This window comes from Beta vulgaris, chromosome 5 (assembly GCF_026745355.1).
Source record: "Beta vulgaris subsp. vulgaris cultivar EL10 chromosome 5, EL10.2, whole genome shotgun sequence".
NCBI lineage: Eukaryota > Viridiplantae > Streptophyta > Magnoliopsida > Caryophyllales > Amaranthaceae > Beta > Beta vulgaris.
The window spans coordinates 8040229-8057308 of NC_079206.1; the positions used below are offsets into that span (position 1 = coordinate 8040229).

Genomic DNA, 17080 nt, shown 5'->3' on the forward strand with positions numbered 1-17080 from the left:
ATCCACCAATGCCTTCACTAAGAAGATGAAATACGGGAGCTACCACGTATTCCAGAATGACCTGCGATATCGAGGAACCTTTGACAATAATAATAACAGGGATGGTGATCAATCCATCTCCTAGAAAAAGTCATGGGCTTCCATCATGTACCCCAACTACTAATGTCCAACTCTAGACGTGCACCAGCCTAAAGTGTATAACTATACTCGTTACACTTTACGTTATTTACAATTTATTACTTGTTATAATCCACATACAAGTAACACAGAAATACAAATCAAACATTCACAACTGAACTTCTTTTATCTTAGGATTTAATAAGTGATCACAACTTACAACCCAATATTACTTTCTTTTAATCTCAATCTTTCTTATTTGTTGAACCTAGCCAACAATCAAACTTACCTTTAAAAGACATAAGTACATAACTTATCAACTTACCAAATAAGGCCGATAGTCTTCATAAGTTAGTGAACTTAATAAAATAAGGGAACATATGAATAAATATGATTCAATCTCAATAACATATTAATTCCAATTAATAAATAAAGTTCTCATCCACATGTTTGTATCAATAAATCCATACAAACATGACAATCTTTAACTCATAATAAATCTCATAATTAACATGCTTGCACATAGGCATGGGGGTTACTAAATGCAGCCTCATTTTACTAACGCAGCCCAAAAAACCCTTATAATCATATTCTTTCTAAAAAAATTTATCTCTAAAAAAATATTCTCTCCTCCTTTCTAACTGTTAGAGGAAAAAACTTCATAGAAGACCTAATTCACAAATTTTAATCTGATACTCAATGGACGATAATTTTGACTCAAGCGAATTTCAATCTGATCTATGTTGTTCATTTTTTTTCGTCATTATGCATTGTCGGGCGATTATTATGCATTGATTTGCCTTATTTCGTGCAATCTACATGAAACAGAATAGACTGTTTCGTTCAATCTGCACGAAACAGTCTATTATGTTTCATGTAGATTGCACGAAACAGTCTATTCTGTTTCATGCAGATTGCACAAAATAGTTTATACTGTTTCGTGCAGATTGCACGAAATAGTAAATTCGAACCTTCAATAATTTTCGCAGTTTTCTTCCAAATTGTAACTCGCAATTCGCTGTTTGCTGTTTTGAAACCACGAAAATGGAGAAAGGAGGAAGAGAAATCACTGAATTTGTTGTACTGTTATGGAGAAATCACTCGAAAATGGAGGAATTCTTAGAAATTAAATTGGTACAATCCTAGAAAAAAGCCAGAGAAATGGTAGAGGGAGAAAGCAGGCATAAATTGGTAGATGGTGAATGGAATTATGAGGGATATTTTAGGTATTTTACTGGACTACGTTAGTAAAGTGAGGTTGCATTTAGCAACCATGTAAAACATGTAGAATTCAATCATACTAGAAATTACATATGAACTTATAAAGTTCCTATACATGATACTGCAACTTTTCTCCTTAAATCATGATACTTATTACATCGCACACAGGTATGTACGTACCTTGTGTAAACTAGTTGGCAGACCACTTTTAATTCCTTAAAAGTCCCCTCCTCAATATAAACTAAAACGAATACTCTTAAATAAAAAATACAACTTTAAAATATTTAAAATCCCCTTTAAACATATTAAAAAGTTGATTTTACTATCAAAACTTCAATTACTTTTAATTCCTAGCATAATACTACCATACTAGTAATTAAAATTCTTAAAACTCCATTAATAAAGTCTTTTATGAAATTCCAGCAACTTATAAAATCATATAATCCTATTTAAACATATGTAAACATGCTTAAATTCATAATCTAAAACAATCTCATAGTGTACAACATACTACTATGATTTTCTAATAATTAACACCCAAAAAATCCATGCTTTAATGATTAAAACTTCAATCTAACAATAATGAACAAATCTGAATTTTTATTCTTATAATATATAATATATATGATTCAAGATTATTTATTAAAACAGTAAATTAAAATCAATAATCATGATTAGCATTAAAATAAAGCATAAAAACATAGTCTTTTAATGAAAACTTGAGGAAGAAGAAAATAAATTAACCAACAATCAAAGAACAAGGAAGAAGATAACGAAGGCGCCGGAAAACAGGGCCACGCAGCAACACCTCACGCCCAAGATCAATGGTTTGAAGGGTTAGTGACGTTTCTTGTTGAAGAAGAAACGTTATTTGAAGAAGAAGAAAACTTTGAAGAATGAAGAACCGAAAAATAATTTCGTGTATTTTTCCTAATCTACTTAGAATTCGGGTTCCTCAAGTCCACTCAGACTTGTTTTCCAAATCAAATTAGTATATTTCAAACATTTATCAAAGCATGTCTAAATAAAATATTTTTAACTTTCTTAAATTCTTAAAATAATTTCATTTGACTTTTAAAAATAATCAACCTTCTTTAAATAATCAAATAATTTAAAACTAACTTATGTTTAAATATAAATATATAAATACTAAATATAATATAAATACTTCCTCCATTTTTTTTAGATGTTACACTTTCCTAAAATTGCATGGTTGTAAATAGATGTTACACTTTTTAAAATTTCCTTATTTAGTAACTTTTGCCTTGTGAAATGTCCATATTACCCTTACTAACTACCCATTTAAAAATTAAAACACTCTTAATCTATCCTATTAAATCCCTAACTAATCTAATCAGATTTTAACCATTCCCACCAAAATTAAAACCCCCCAACTACCTTTTCATCTTCCCCATGATCATTTAATACATTCAACCCCCCTCCCCCAACTGATTCATCCCCCCATTAAAGTTCTTCCCCAATTCCCCAACCCCTCCTATTCCCTAACCCTAAAACTTCGACCTTCTCTCTCTCCCTCAAAACTTCATCCTCTCTCTCTCCACTTCCATTTCTCCTCTTCTGATCTTCTCTTCCTCTCTCTACTGGACTTCAGTTTCTCTCTCTAGATTTCTTCACTTCCTCTTCAAATTTCCCCTTTAAACTTTTGAATTCTCTATTCTTCTCTTGAAATCCTCACTGTTTTCTCTGTATTTCATCTTCAAGTCTTCAAAAACCCTAGATCTTCTTTCATCTTTTCAGAAAAAAAAACCCTAAAAAAATGCCAAAAAATTATGTGCCTGATCTCCAACCCCTTGTTGACGCCTTGTTCCAAACTGACGATGCTGATGAATCTGATTCCATTCGCGAGTTGATGCTTGCATTTCAGACTGGGTCTCCTTGGCCAAGGAGGCTCTATGACAGTGGAGATGCAAAGCACTTGCTTCGCCCTTATGCCTTCAAGGCTTTGGGTGTGGTGGTTGATGAGTTATATCTGGTTACGGGGTTACCAAGGGAATTCCATCCCTCTTCTTCTTCCAACCCAAAAAAAATGAGTCCCCAATTTAAGCAGATCTTGGACCCCAGACTAATTTCACACAGGTTGAGGCCTAGATCGAGGGTTGAGGAAGAAGGGGATGGGGAAAAAGGTAAGGAAATTCTCCGTTCTACCCATGAGATTGTTTGCGCTTTAAAGGCTCCGTGTTTTTACACTTGTTGGGAAAAATGGTAAAGTTCAAGAGGTGAAGGAGAATGAGAAGGATAAGGGGAAGGAGAAGGAAATTGTGGGGTGTAAGAGGAAGGAAAAATGTCAGTGTTTGGGTTGTACTTCTACGGCCTTCAACGTCTATGGCGATGAAGACACTGTTTATGCTATGTATGTTGAGTCTGATGGGGGGTTTAAGGTCTTCGACGTGGTTGAAGAACTGCTGGATGAGGAGGAGGCTGAGGATGGTGAGGGTGAGCTTGAAATTCCTCAGAGTCCCTGCACTTCATCAGAACTTGATCCTGATACTCATTGCTTCCTTCTCAGGAGAAAGGAGAGTACTTTGACTCCCTGAGGTTCTATCATCCTAACTCTTTTAATTGCCTTCTGTTTTTTGTTGCCTTTTAATTAATTTGAGTCCCTGAAATTCCTATTGGTTTGCTGTTGGCTATTATTGGTTGCCTTGTGTATTTTTGGTTGGCTGTTTTTGGTTGCCTATGAAATATGTTGGTTGGGTTTTGTTTTTGGTTGCCTATAAATATGTTGGTTGGGTTATGTTTTTTGGTTGCCTATAAATATGTTGGTTGGGTTTTGTTTTTGGTTGCCTATAAATATGTTGGTTGGGTTCTGTTTTTTGGTTGCCTATAAATATGTTGGTTGGGTTTTGTTTTTGGTTGCCTATAAATATGTTGGTTGGGTTCTGTTTTTTGGTTGCCTATAAATATGCTGGTTGGGTTCTGTTTTTGGTTGCCTATAAAGATGTTGGTTGGGTTCTGTTTATGGTTGTTGGCTAATATTGGTTGCCTATGAAATATGTTGGTTGGGTTTTGTTTTTGGTTGCCTATAAATATGTTGGTTGGGTTCTGTTTTTTGGTTGCCTATAAATATGCTGGTTGGGTTCTGTTTTTGGTTGCCTATAAAGATGTTGGTTGAGTTCTGTTTATGGTTGTTGGCTAATATTGGTTGCCTATGAATATATTTTGTTGCCTATAAATCTGTTGGTTGGCTTCTGTTTTTGGTTGGCTTCTGTTTTTTGTGGGATTGTGTATTTGGTTGGCTATGAATATTTTTTGGTTGACTCTTTTTGGTTGGCTCTTTTTGGTTGCCTATGAATCTGTTGGTTGGCTTATGTTTGTGGTTGGCTTCTGTTTTTGGTTGGCTTTTGTTTTTGGTTGGATTGTGTATTTTGGTTGGCTGTTTTTGGCTGCCTTGTGTATTTGGTTGCCATGTATTTTTGGGAAGCCTATGGGTGTTGGTTTGGATTGGAGGTTTGAGGATGAACAAATGGCTAATGATGTACTTCTGTTTTTAGTTGCCTTGTGTTTTTTGGTTGCCTTCTGTTTTTGGGTGCTGAGTTAAGTAAAGTCCCCCACTGTTTACACAATGAGTCCCTCTTGCTTCCCCCCTTGAGTCCCAAAATTATTTTAAAAAGTTAAATCCAAATGATGGAGGGACTCATACATTGGGCTTGAAGAGCAATAGATGATTTGCTCCTTATTGGTGTTAAACCAATAAGTTGAGGTTTTAAATCATCCATTGCTTCCTCAATGAGCCATTGAATTAACCCTGATGGATTTTTAAAACACACATCTTACTTTAAACTTGTTGGCATGCAAAAGAATAAAAACAACCATAAATGCTTAACTTCATTAAATGCTTGCATCACTGCTTATACAAACCAATCCTTCAACATGTACAAAATAGTCTAATAACTAAACAAGAACCCCCCAAAAACTTCCTGGTTTGCTTAGAAGTGTTGCTTCATGTTGTCCATAATCTTTAACAAAAAGTCTTGTAAATAGTATACTTGTGTATTTGTGCAAGTTGATCCTTCATCTTCTTCTATACTAGATATATACCAAAAAGTTGCTCCCCATTCTTTTCCTTCATACACAGTGTAGTTATGTTCAAAAATAAGTTGCCACATCTTCTGCCCGTTCTACTCTTGATGTGCATCTAAGTAGTCAAATGCTTCTCCTACATTCACAAACCCGTCATTCAAGTATGTAACTGCCTCATCTATCACAGCTTGGTCCACTTCCACATTTTCTGGAAGTAATCCCAGTCTCTCTAACTTTCTTTTTGCATGGTGTGGATTCTTGAAATTGTTCCCCCTTTGCACTTTAGTATTTCTACCATAACATATTGTAATTGCAACCAAGTGTACTTCAAAACTTCTGGGTCAAAGAAATCATAACAGTCCTGCACTCTTAAAATCAGTTCATCTAGGTTCTTAGGAAATGATTGATATTGTAGTGCCTGAATTGCTCTAAAAAACCCCAAGTCTAGCACATTTAAGTCAGGGGACTGAGCTGGCTGATTGATGAGTTGGATATTGAATCCATTCTGAGTTGCTGCTGCTATAAATTGTGGGTCTGATGCATGAATGTGAGGTCTAGCATTGTCTTGTTGTATGTAGATTTCTTTGGACACGTACACCTTCTGGCCAATTCCTCATTATGGTAGGTATGATAGTGTTAACTATCATATCCCTCATAACTGGTAGTGTAACACTTTCAATTGCCTTTGTCAACATAGTACCTGCCCTTCTGTTTTTTTTGAATACTTAGCTCTTGCATACTCAACAAAAGGGTAGATACCAAATTTCCCATCATGTATCATCATTCCCTCACTGTCCTTAATAGGTTTAGATGTGGCACACATGAACATGGCTTTTATCTTAAACCTCTTGGACTGACAGCAACTATAAGGGTCATCTTCAACAGGAAGCAAGTAAAACCTTCTCATATCTGGACTTAAATAAAACCACTTCTCATCTATGTGCACAACATTTTGCATGTCAACAAATTTTGATGGTTGTGTCCTTGTTGCTGGTAATATGTGTTGTAACACCCACTTCATTCTTTGAATCTTATGATCTTATGTCAGTTTTGGGTGGGTGCTGCTAGTGTGACTTCTCAGCTTGCCCCGTTTTAGTAGACTGTAAACAGTGGAGGGGGGGATTTTAAGATATCCAGCAAATGCCCTTATACTTGTCCTCAGATTAAGTGGGACTGACTGAAGCCATTTGTCATCATATACTTTAAGCTTCCTACCACATCTTCCTGCTTTTTTGTTTCTCACATCTATGGCATGCCCAGCTTCTCTCTGTTTTTTTGCATCTTTCCATATCCTATCTAATGTCATCCTACTTATGCCATGCTTTTTTGCTATTTCTTTTTAAACCCCATGCAAATTTACCATTTATTTCAGAGGTAAGTAGGTCATCAACCAACATTCTTCTTTTTGTTAAAGTTAAATGTGGTTTTTGGGTTGTTGAACTTACATTGTTTTCTATTTCTGTGTTTTGTTGTTGTGGGTTACCCTGCTGATTTGGTTGGTCTGCTTGAATGCCATCTGTTGCTGCTGTACCTCCATCATCATCATCCTCTGTGTCATCATCACTGTTGTAATGTGTCCACATCTCATGCATCAGCAACTCATCCTCCATGCCTTCTATTTCCAGCAGCTCTTGAAGGCCAAACTCGCGTCCCTCATCTGCTGACCCCATGTGGTTAAGCTGAAGCTGATTTTTTGAAGACTGAAGTGTGAAGTTTTTTGTAGGAAACTTCAGTTCTTAATTTAATAGATTTTTTTTTGTAATTGGTCTGTGCAATGTGTGTGCAGTGAATTGTGGGAACAATCTGATTTTTTGTAAAAAACTAAACCATGGTGCTAAACAATATTTTCTCTCTCCTCATTTTGGGAAATAAGCCCCCATTTAATGTTGGGGGTTTATATAGAGGATAGAGTATGGTAATGGTATGCTTAAAGTAACTTTGAAATTGGGTAATTTAAATTTTTTGCAAATTTTCAGCTTTGTGAAAATTTTAGAGGGAAAACAATTTGGTGCGAAAAAAATTTGGCTCCCCCACATTTCTCTCTCCTCAGCCGAGTGAAATTGGGAGGGAACCAACTAGTGGTCCCTCTTTTCTCTCTCCTCCCTTCCCTTAAACCCTTCATGTGCAATGGTCCCCACACCTTTAATCCCCTACACTTATTCTCTCCTAATCACTCCTCCAATTTTTGCCTAGAAAACCACAATTTTTGAAAGTCTAACATCTAAAAAAACGGAGGAAGTATATAAATACAAAAATATATTTATAAAATCATTTAAAATTATGGGAATTTTAACTTGCTACACTTTCTTTTTGCCAATAAACTCTTTTTATCCTTCTCCTCAGACTCTTATATGATTTTTCTCTTTTTACTCTCTACATCTCTTTCTCCAAAAATTACGTAAGAGAATCCGTAAATTGAGAAATATAGCAACAGAGGAAGTAAATAGACTTTAAAAGTTCAACCTGACCGATAAGTACCCCTATAAAAAACCCTACCGGAGTCACATCTGAACTGTTGGAGAAAGAGAAGCGTAAATTCTCACTGTCGCACTAACGATTATGACGCCAATGGCGGCGGCAGCAGCAGCAGCGGCAGTATCAGGCGCAAAGAAAACAATATTGATAACAGGAGTTAGCAGAGGTTTAGGTCGAGCCCTAGCTCTCGAGTTAGCGCTGCGAGGTCACTGCATCATTGGATGTGGCCGCTCTCAAGATTTGATCAACTCTCTTCAACAACAACTCCACAATTCTCCCTCTTCTTGTGACAATTCTTCCCATCTCCTACTCAATGTCGATGTGGTACATATATATACTTCCTCCGTTTAGAATTTTTTGTACCATTTATATAGTGATTACTATTTACATCTTACATTTTGATTATCTTTGGTGATTTATATTTTAGAAAAAACATAGTACTTCATCTGTTTCATATTACTCGTTACACTTTTCAATTAACGGATTTTTAGACAATTTTTGGAGGAGATATGTAGAAAGTAAAAAGAAAAGGGACACATATGGGAGGAGAGAGATGGAGAGAGTTTATTGCTCAAAAAAAGTATAGTAAGTAATGTGAAATTTCCTATAATGAAAAGTGTAGCGAAAAGTGTAGCGAGTATTTTGAAACGGGGTAAGTATATATGAAATTTTATTAGATTTGTCTCAATATATTTTTTTTTTTCATATTATTTTTTTTATAATTTTTACTCATTGATAGTTAAACATCATATTAACGTTTGAAATCATGCATCGACAGACGTGGAATATGTAACAGTGCAACTATTTCTAAAGGACAAGTTGTTAAATAAGATAATGTAAGCACCTAATAGTCCAAGGAGGGAATGGAGATGTACAAATGTATAAAATACAGAGCATTAGTAAGAAAATACAGGTTCATTATATTAGTAGAAAGTTTATTTATTTTTATTTTATTTTGTAGGTAGTGATGGAATTTCTCTGTTTGAAGTCTATTTTTTGTGATTTGGGCAATTATGGATTTGTGGGAAAAAGTGAAGAAGATTGAATTGATGATTGGAAATTTGGGTTGCAGAGGTCTAATAGTAGTGTGGAGGAACTTGCAAAGTTGGTTGCTGAGAAGAAGCGCATTCCTGACATTATTGGTAAGGATTCTTCTTTTTCTTCTTTGAATTTGTGTTTCCACAAATTATTATTGATGTTTATATATTTTTTAGATGGGTTTAATTGGGTTTTTAGATGAGAGGATTATACTAGTAGGAGTACAATAGTTGTTTTTGGAATGTGGCTTTGAATTAGGTTAATTTGGTTGTAAAAGATATTGGAGTTCTTGTCCTAAAACACCAATCAATGGCAAGTATGATTGGGGTTCACACTTGGTTATGTTATTATAAATGTTGTCACCCTGAATTTTCTTATTTTGTGGAATATTACTGACTCAATGTCTTTCCAATCAAGGGGATAATAGAATCGAAATCTCCATGGTTGTGGGTGCAACTATGTGTATACATGGACACCACTTATCCTGTCATAGAGTGGAGCCTCTTAGAAGTACCGGCCTATGTCCTATAGATTTAAAGAATATGCGACCAATCATTTTACCAACTGCTTTCTGTTGATCATGGGTGTTTGATAGTGTGTAAAATTAAGGTATGGTATAAACAAGGCATTCAATTGATTATCAAGTGAATTTAATGCTAAAGACCCCTAGTCTACTACATTGGAGCTTATGTGAAATTAAGCACTTTATAAGAGCAATGAACATGTGGTCTCGAATTAGGTTGCTTATGAGCAACTGATATTCGTGTATTTTTTTCTAATCTTCTCTCTCCTAGTTGAAGAGACAGGATGTTTGTCAAATGATTTCTTTTCATGCTAGCATCTACCATCTAAACCGACATTCTAGTACGTGATATTATATATTTTCTTGCAGTAAATAATGCAGGCACCATCAATAAAAATAACAACATTTGGGAGGTTCCAGCAGAAGAGTTTGATACTGTGATTGATACTAATGTGAAAGGGGTTGCTAACATGCTTCGTCACTTCATCCCTCTTATGAATGAGAAGAAGCATGGTATCATCGTTAATCTGTCATCTGGCTGGGGGCGATCTGCTGCTGCTCAGGTGAGTTATCTTGCTAATATGCTGGTTTAAGATGTATATGCAAAGAAAACTTGTGTCCTTTAATTTTGGGGTTACAATAAAAGCTCTTGTACATGAATTATTTGCTACTACACTAATTGGGTTTCAAGTAATGAGTTGAGAACACTGGAGTGCTTCTTATGTAGTAAGGAAATGGTTCGGGGCACAAAAAGGAAAATATTTAGAATGGGGAATCCTCAAGTTCCAGCCATTTTCAGGCTTCATTAGCACGAAAATGGCTGGATTTTGGGAACGAAAATGTATCAGAAATGGTTAAACCTCATGTCCTTGAGGTTTATGTGCATCCTAGAGTGCTTCTAGGCAAGTGTTACAAGAACAAATATTCAAAGTAAGATAGATTAACACATAATGAACGGAATTAGCCTATAGTAAGTGTGAAGAAGAGGATTGACCTTTTGGGAGCAAACGCATGCAGTAAGCAAGTTGCCAATTCTTCTAGAGTAGTACGGAAAATTGATTTGAGTTGGTGAAAATAGTCGTATGAGGATGGGGGAGTGAGGTTGGAGCTTCACTAATGTGATGTTGGTAAATTACCACTAATTTACATTCATGAAATATGAGAATGAAGAGATCTGATAGCATCATATATGTTTTGCAATTACTAACAACTAACAAGTGAGGAAGATGTTGGACTTTCTAAAATTTTGCTACTTAATAAGCAGATTTTTTTTGTACAAATGTAAACACCTAGAAGAGCCTGAAATAGATGTTTTTGCATTGCGCTTTTCAGGCTTTTAAGGATTTACTACCTTCTAGTATGTATACAGTTGCAACCAATTTTTCTTTTCTCAAATATTCATCTTTCAAAAATGTCAAGTAAACAATTTATGAAGACAATTGAGATGTGGGGTAAAATTATAATATGGGTTAAATAATCATCAAACAGAAATGAAGGTCAAATATCTTACCAGAAATCCTACTTGGTGTAAACCCTAGTAGATGCCCATGACACTCTGTATTGTTGTCATAAGTGAAAAATATGATTTATTAGAACTTTGCGATGTTCATGATGATTTTTCCTTATGGAAGAAACATTATATTATTAAGCCAATAGAATGATATAAGTTGGTGACGTTGCCTAGCATACAAAGTAATGATGGTTCTATATTTGTATTTGCATTGATAATATCCCGGATGGTTGGACTTCGGAAAGGGGGAGGATGCCTTTGATAGGTAATTGTCTAGTTGCAAGTTGCAACAACTCAAGGAATAAGATATGCTGAAATGATGTGGTAAATCATTGTTTGGGTCTCTATATATATATTCTTGGATGAGGTAATTTTCTGCATGACAATTTAATTTGTATATGCTGTCACAGATGTTTTTGTGAGACCAGCCTTTAGTTGATTACTAAATTTGCTTCAGCCTCACCTGGACAAATACACCTATTCTTTCACTTCTTCCCTGGAAAACATATTTTGTATCTCTAAATTACATTTGATATATGCTATGAATCGCTTGAAAGCCTGAAACTATCTTCAGATTTATTCTTTCTGACTAGTATTACTTTCATATTGTTGCTATTGCAACACATGGTCAAGGTGGAGTCTAGCTTATAACATCAGAAGTACTCAACTATGGACATGTTTGAAGTCGAATGAACTCATTAAGTGCTTGTTTGATATTTTACGAAAAGTCCTGGAAAAAAAGTTCTTGGTATGTAAAAAATCGTGGAGTATTTTAGTTGACAAAAACATAGGAAGTGCCATCTCATGGTCATTTATGTTTCCCACAAAACAGAGGAAGTAAGTTACATATCCTTCCTCTTCCACAAGTAGAATTTGGTAAAGCAATTTACATGAGAACTCGGTTAATATTGCAATTTCTTGGGAAGTTGCGTTCAACCAAATAACCACAAGGTAGAAATTTGTAATTAGTTGTATTATTAGGTGCATGCTCAAGAGAACAATTTTGGTGCAACATATAGTTGAGCTTATGAAGATGGTGATGATCCTGTGCTTGGAGGATGTTATTGCAGTTGAAGGGACACTATACACATTATGAGCTTGATGAAGATGAGGAATGTTTAATGGATATGTTTTGTTTGTTTGTGAAATAATTAAAGCATTGCACACAAAAACTTGATTAATTATTGGAGATTTATGAGGGCAGTAGTACTTAAGAAGATCCTGGATGAGAATGAGGATTGGTTCCATTGGTGTACACTTTAATGAAGCGAATGTTGATACTTCAGTAAGTTGGAGATAGATTTTCGACATCTCAGTAATATTTCTCGTGCATAATCAAGCTTAAGTTTTTTTTTTCATTCTCTTCTTTTCCTTTCTTAGCAAATCATAACTCTTGGATCCTAAGTTTTGCGTGATATTCTTTTTTTTTTTTTTGGTGCAATTTGCATGGAGTTCTTAGTGAAGATATCATAGGCGTTATTGGAATAGTGCAAAATTTAATTTCATTAAGAAAGCAGCGTATTCCATGGGGATGACCTAAAATGATATTCTGGCTTATACTTTAGGGACGTCATGGAAAGTATTGGACATAATTAGGAAATCATGAGTACAGTGTACTTGAGGCTTGAATATTTTATCGTCTTTATCTTTACTAGTGAAAATGTAAAAACTGCATATTATTCAGTTTCGGCAGTTCATTAGATTTCCCCTACTTAATGTTGACATTCTGGTCCCCTCAAAAAAAAAAAAAAAATGGTGACATTCTGGAGTCTGGATAGCCTCTTAAGCCAACATAAATCCTGAAATTGGTTCTGTGTTTCTAGGTTTCCCCTTATTGTGCTTCAAAATGGGCGATTGAGGGTCTCAGTAGAGCAGTTGCAAAGGAATTGAGTAGTGGTGTGGCAATTGTTGCTCTTAGTCCTGGAGTGATACATACAGAAATGCTCGAGTCATGCTTTGGCAGTTCAGCAAATGTCTACCAAAAGCCTGATCAGTGGTAATTTTTTTTATCTTTTCTTTATGCAAGTTAGTGTCAGTAATGCTTATCTCTTCCATTTATCATATGCTGTTTGTTCTTCTAAGAGCTTAAGTTCAACATTCTCATGACATTTGCTGGCATTTGTTTTTGATCGGCTTATCTGAAACAATAAAGTCAGTGGATATGGCATCCTTAACCCAGTGGGAAGTACCTTCTTGGTGGCTGTGAACATGTTGTGATTGTTGTAGATGGCTATGCTTTTCTAATAGAAGGTAGGACGTAGGAATACTTACTTATTGGCTGCTCCCACTTAGACTTTTATATATATTGGGAGGGGACACTGACAGGATTAGTGAGCCAGTATGTTGGTTGTTTCATACCAAACTAAAATTGAAGGCCATTTCTATGTGTTGTGGTCTCAAAACAATTCTACGGAACTGGTTATCATACTACGAGTGATTGCAACCGTACACTGAAGCATTTTGCCTGTACGCTTGATTGTTTCATGTGCTGAAGTTTCGTATATCATGATGCCGCACAGCCACAGCATGGTTTCTTTGTCCACTGCTACAATATGTTGTTTCGCTTATCTTATTAAAGAGAATTTTCATATTTACTGCACTATGTTGTGAGACTCTCATATTTTTGTCTGAAAAATGCTTTTCTTTGCTGCTTTTAGTTGAGCGGAAGCTACTTTTTCTGTTACTTAAGTCTGATTCTTTGCATGATAAGTTGACATAGGTTGATTGATGTTGGTCATTGAATTTCCGAAAAGCTCGAAACTAATCGGAACCTTTGGCCATAGGAATACTGATGTTCTAACTCATGCACTTATCATTTATACTAAATCTATTCATATTTTTCAACAGGGCTCCGAGGGCAGCAAACATGATACTTAATCTGACAGCAGCCGACAACGGTGCATCACTGACTGTGTAAAGACTTGAGTAACAGCTAACCTAACCTGTGATTTATTTCCTTAACACTGTTTTTTTGTAATAAGATTGTAAGTTGTAACTAGTTCATGTTAACATCAAAGAATTCTATTGCTCTTTCGGTACAATTGCAAATTTTGGGACTTTGTGAAGTAAGATACAACATTATATCAAATAAGATGATGGATTCTTGCGTTTCAAGCAAAGTGTGACTTCCTTCTGAATATCAGTCTTCTTGCCATATATTTTTCGGGATTTGGCAACAAATCAGCTGGCCCGTGTTTATCTGATTATTTCTCCTTTGTGACACAATCCTAATTCCTTAGCTCTGTTTCTATTTTAATTGCAAAATTAGAGCATGTCGTACAAATTTAAGATAAAAAAATGACCTTATATGTTAGAAGAGAGAAATAAAGTATATATTGCCAAAAAAAAAAAAAATCAATGTTGCGAGTAATATATAAACTTCATAATAGGACAATGTTGCAATGAAAAAGTGTGGAGGCAAAATACATAGATAAGAAAACGTGGTCAGCATAGGCTCATGATTAGTGCAATTTGCAAAAAGTCAAAGCACATAAATGTTTTAGCTTGGCTCTGATTTTTTTTTCTAAAAGAAGATTCATCCTAGGAAGGGGGTAAGAGCAACTCCAGCGGATCATTTGAGGTATCAGTTTGCAAGCATGAGAAAGTTAGAGTTAGTTTCTTGCTTGTTGGAGTGAAAAACATGTTGCTTGAGGAAGCCAAATAGCTCCACAAAGCTACTTGTCTTGTTCTACTTTTTGTGGGTCCCACTTTTCGCTTTTCATTAGTTGTAGCTTTACATTAAGATCTACAAAAACTAGAAGTAATTGTAGCTTTTTATTGGAAGAGGTTGTAGCTTGATAATGTTATAGTTTGAAAATCTGATGTGACACACAAAGCTATAAGTGGTCGTAGTTTTACATTTTAAGTGCTCTAATGAAGGACAATCCTTCCTACAAGAAATCTGGCGAGATTTGATCCATGACCTCTCATTTCAAACTTGGAGATCTAACCATTTATTTTAGCTTCCTATCTCATGTGGCCATGATATTAGGACGTGTAGAGTAAAAAGAATAAGTTTTATGATGTTTTTCTTTCCCCCTACTACCCTACTCTAGTTCATACAGTCAAACTCAGAGTCACAGACTCACAGTCCGATGAACTCTTCTTTACAAAGTACTCCTTTTGAATAGAAAACTCCCAATGTAATTAAAGAATACTCACATACACATACACTACTGTATTTATTAAAAGCTCTTTCTTTCTTTAGTTATTTTGTTCTTTACTTCATTTCTAAGCTCTTTACTTCCAAACCTGCCTATTCAGTATTCCTTAACTCAGCTTCCTCCTAACTCAAGATAGCATCTTTCATTTCATTATTACATTCAAAAAAATGGCTTCTCAATCTTATGGGTATCACCAAATAACTCTCCTTTTCTTTCTTCTACTTCTTCACATAATTACATGTTATGCTCAATTAACTGACCTTAATCAGGAGAAAGTTGATCTGACTTTGTATTATGAAACACTTTGCCCTTATTGTTCTTACTTTATTGCCCATGATTTAGTAAGACTTTTCACTAATGATGGCCTAATTTCCATAGTTAATCTTAGGTTAGTTCCTTGGGGTAATGCTGCTGTTCAGTCTTCTGGGTATTTTCAATGTCAGGTACTTCTTATCATAATGCATGATGCATGATATTGTATACTTCTTCCGTTTCGTTTTAAATGTAACAAATAAATAATTTACATCTCACTAACAATACCCCTTTGTTGTATTTAAAACGAAACGGATGAAGTAATCAGAGTGTGCATTTTTATTAATTATTGTGGGTTTTTGGTTTAATGTTTTCAGAGAATAATAATGTAGTCTTTTTTTTGTTTTACTTCTTTTGGGGTGGTTTTTGCAGCATGGCTCAGGAGAGTGTTTGCTGAATACTGTTGAGGCTTGTGCCATTGATGCTTATCCTGATACTGTAAGACTTCCTGTCACTACTGTAAATTGAAAAACTTGTATGCTTCTTTTAAGGCTCACCAAGTTGGGAAGGTGAGGGAAGAGGGTTTATGGATTATGGTTATGTATAGGGCAAACTTCCATGTTAAACTTTTTCAAACTTTTAGATTATAATTTTTGAATGCATTTCCATGAGTAAAAATTTTAAGTTATAGACGAAATTTTATCTTAGATTTCGGTAAGTAATCTTTTATATTTTCCCATTTGAGCTAGGTTCTAGATGATATCTTTACTTACACATTTTTATAGTTTGCTTGGTGAGATGGCGGGATCCTTCTTGTGAATTTGTGGTCCAAGTTTTAATTTCCGACGTCTATCGATTTTTTGAGGTGGAACTTCATATGTCCTTTTTCATTGTTTGACCCACTAGATTGAAAAAAAATGGGAAAATTAATATTTAAGTGAACAAAAAAGTAAGAATTTAAGAAATTTGTGTTGAATTCACTTTTCCATTTATCTATATTATTATTCTATAGATCTAACCTAGTAAACAACCACCACCACCAGTCCACTGTTTTACTTCCATTACCTGTTAATCAAATCTCAGTCTCCCAAAATCGAGATTGATTTGTAGCAATAATCAAACATTGTGAGATCACATTTTATATAACAATCATAAATATAACTTCCATTAGTGAGAAATACAGTAATTAATTGATTGACATATTCAGAAAATATTCATTTTATATGTTGCATACTTGCATGTGCCAAGATAATATTTTTTTGTTGTCTTAAAGTTAGACTCAGATGACAAGTGGCACTAAGGTTCTAAAATTGTGCAAAACTAGAACTGTTATGCTATAAATACAGGGACAGAATTCAATTCCTTGATTTTAATGTCTATATACATGAGGGAGGTGAGTAGTGGAGTACCAAAATTTGATACATTGTTCAGTATTCGAATCCTCATAATAATAATATATTGGGACAATTATTTTTGAGTTGTTTAGCTTTGTATTTAGCTTGTGAGCTGATGTACTGTGCAAGCTAATAGCCTAGCAAAGGTTGGTCTTCGGACCAATTATCTTTCCTAATAATAAAGAATGTCTATATATACATTAATAAATTAAATAAAAAAGTTATAAGTTTTTTTGTTCATTTAGATAGATATTTTATTATAAGAAATCGATATTTGTGGCAGTTCAAACACTACTTCTTGATCCAATGCATAGAAAGTCTGGCTTATCAAAAAAGAGAAGCAGAA

General features: G+C 34.8%; 2 protein-coding genes across 2 annotated transcripts; both read left to right on the forward strand.

Annotated features, from left to right (window-relative positions):
- The first annotated feature begins 7873 nt into the window (after nt 1–7873).
- LOC104892539 (NADPH-dependent pterin aldehyde reductase) lies at nt 7874–14044 on the forward strand. Its single transcript, XM_010678501.4, has 5 exons — nt 7874–8178; nt 8927–8996; nt 9785–9978; nt 12749–12921; nt 13773–14044. The coding sequence occupies exons 1-5, from the start codon at nt 7939–7941 to the stop codon at nt 13840–13842; spliced, it is 747 nt and encodes a 248-aa protein (XP_010676803.1). The 5' UTR covers nt 7874–7938; the 3' UTR covers nt 13843–14044.
- Nucleotides 14045–15255: 1211 nt separating this feature from the next.
- On the forward strand, nt 15256–15868 carry LOC125497938 (gamma-interferon-responsive lysosomal thiol protein-like). The gene is made up of 2 exons (XM_048645657.1): nt 15256–15531; nt 15773–15868. The coding sequence occupies exons 1-2, from the start codon at nt 15256–15258 to the stop codon at nt 15866–15868; spliced, it is 372 nt and encodes a 123-aa protein (XP_048501614.1).
- Nucleotides 15869–17080: the final 1212 nt, after the last annotated feature.

Bases quoted from the DNA above. Each gene is read 5' to 3' on its own strand.
- LOC125497938 (XM_048645657.1), top strand. From the start codon at position 15,256: ATGGCTTCTCAATCTTATGGGTATCACCAAATAACTCTCCTTTTCTTT. The intron at 15,532-15,772 runs GTACTTCTTATC...TGGTTTTTGCAG, and splicing joins CTGGGTATTTTCAATGTCAG to CATGGCTCAGGAGAGTGTTT.
- LOC104892539 (XM_010678501.4), top strand. From the start codon at position 7,939: ATGACGCCAATGGCGGCGGCAGCAGCAGCAGCGGCAGTATCAGGCGCA. The intron at 9,979-12,748 runs GTGAGTTATCTT...CTGTGTTTCTAG, and splicing joins GGCGATCTGCTGCTGCTCAG to GTTTCCCCTTATTGTGCTTC. The intron at 12,922-13,772 runs GTAATTTTTTTT...ATTTTTCAACAG, and splicing joins TACCAAAAGCCTGATCAGTG to GGCTCCGAGGGCAGCAAACA.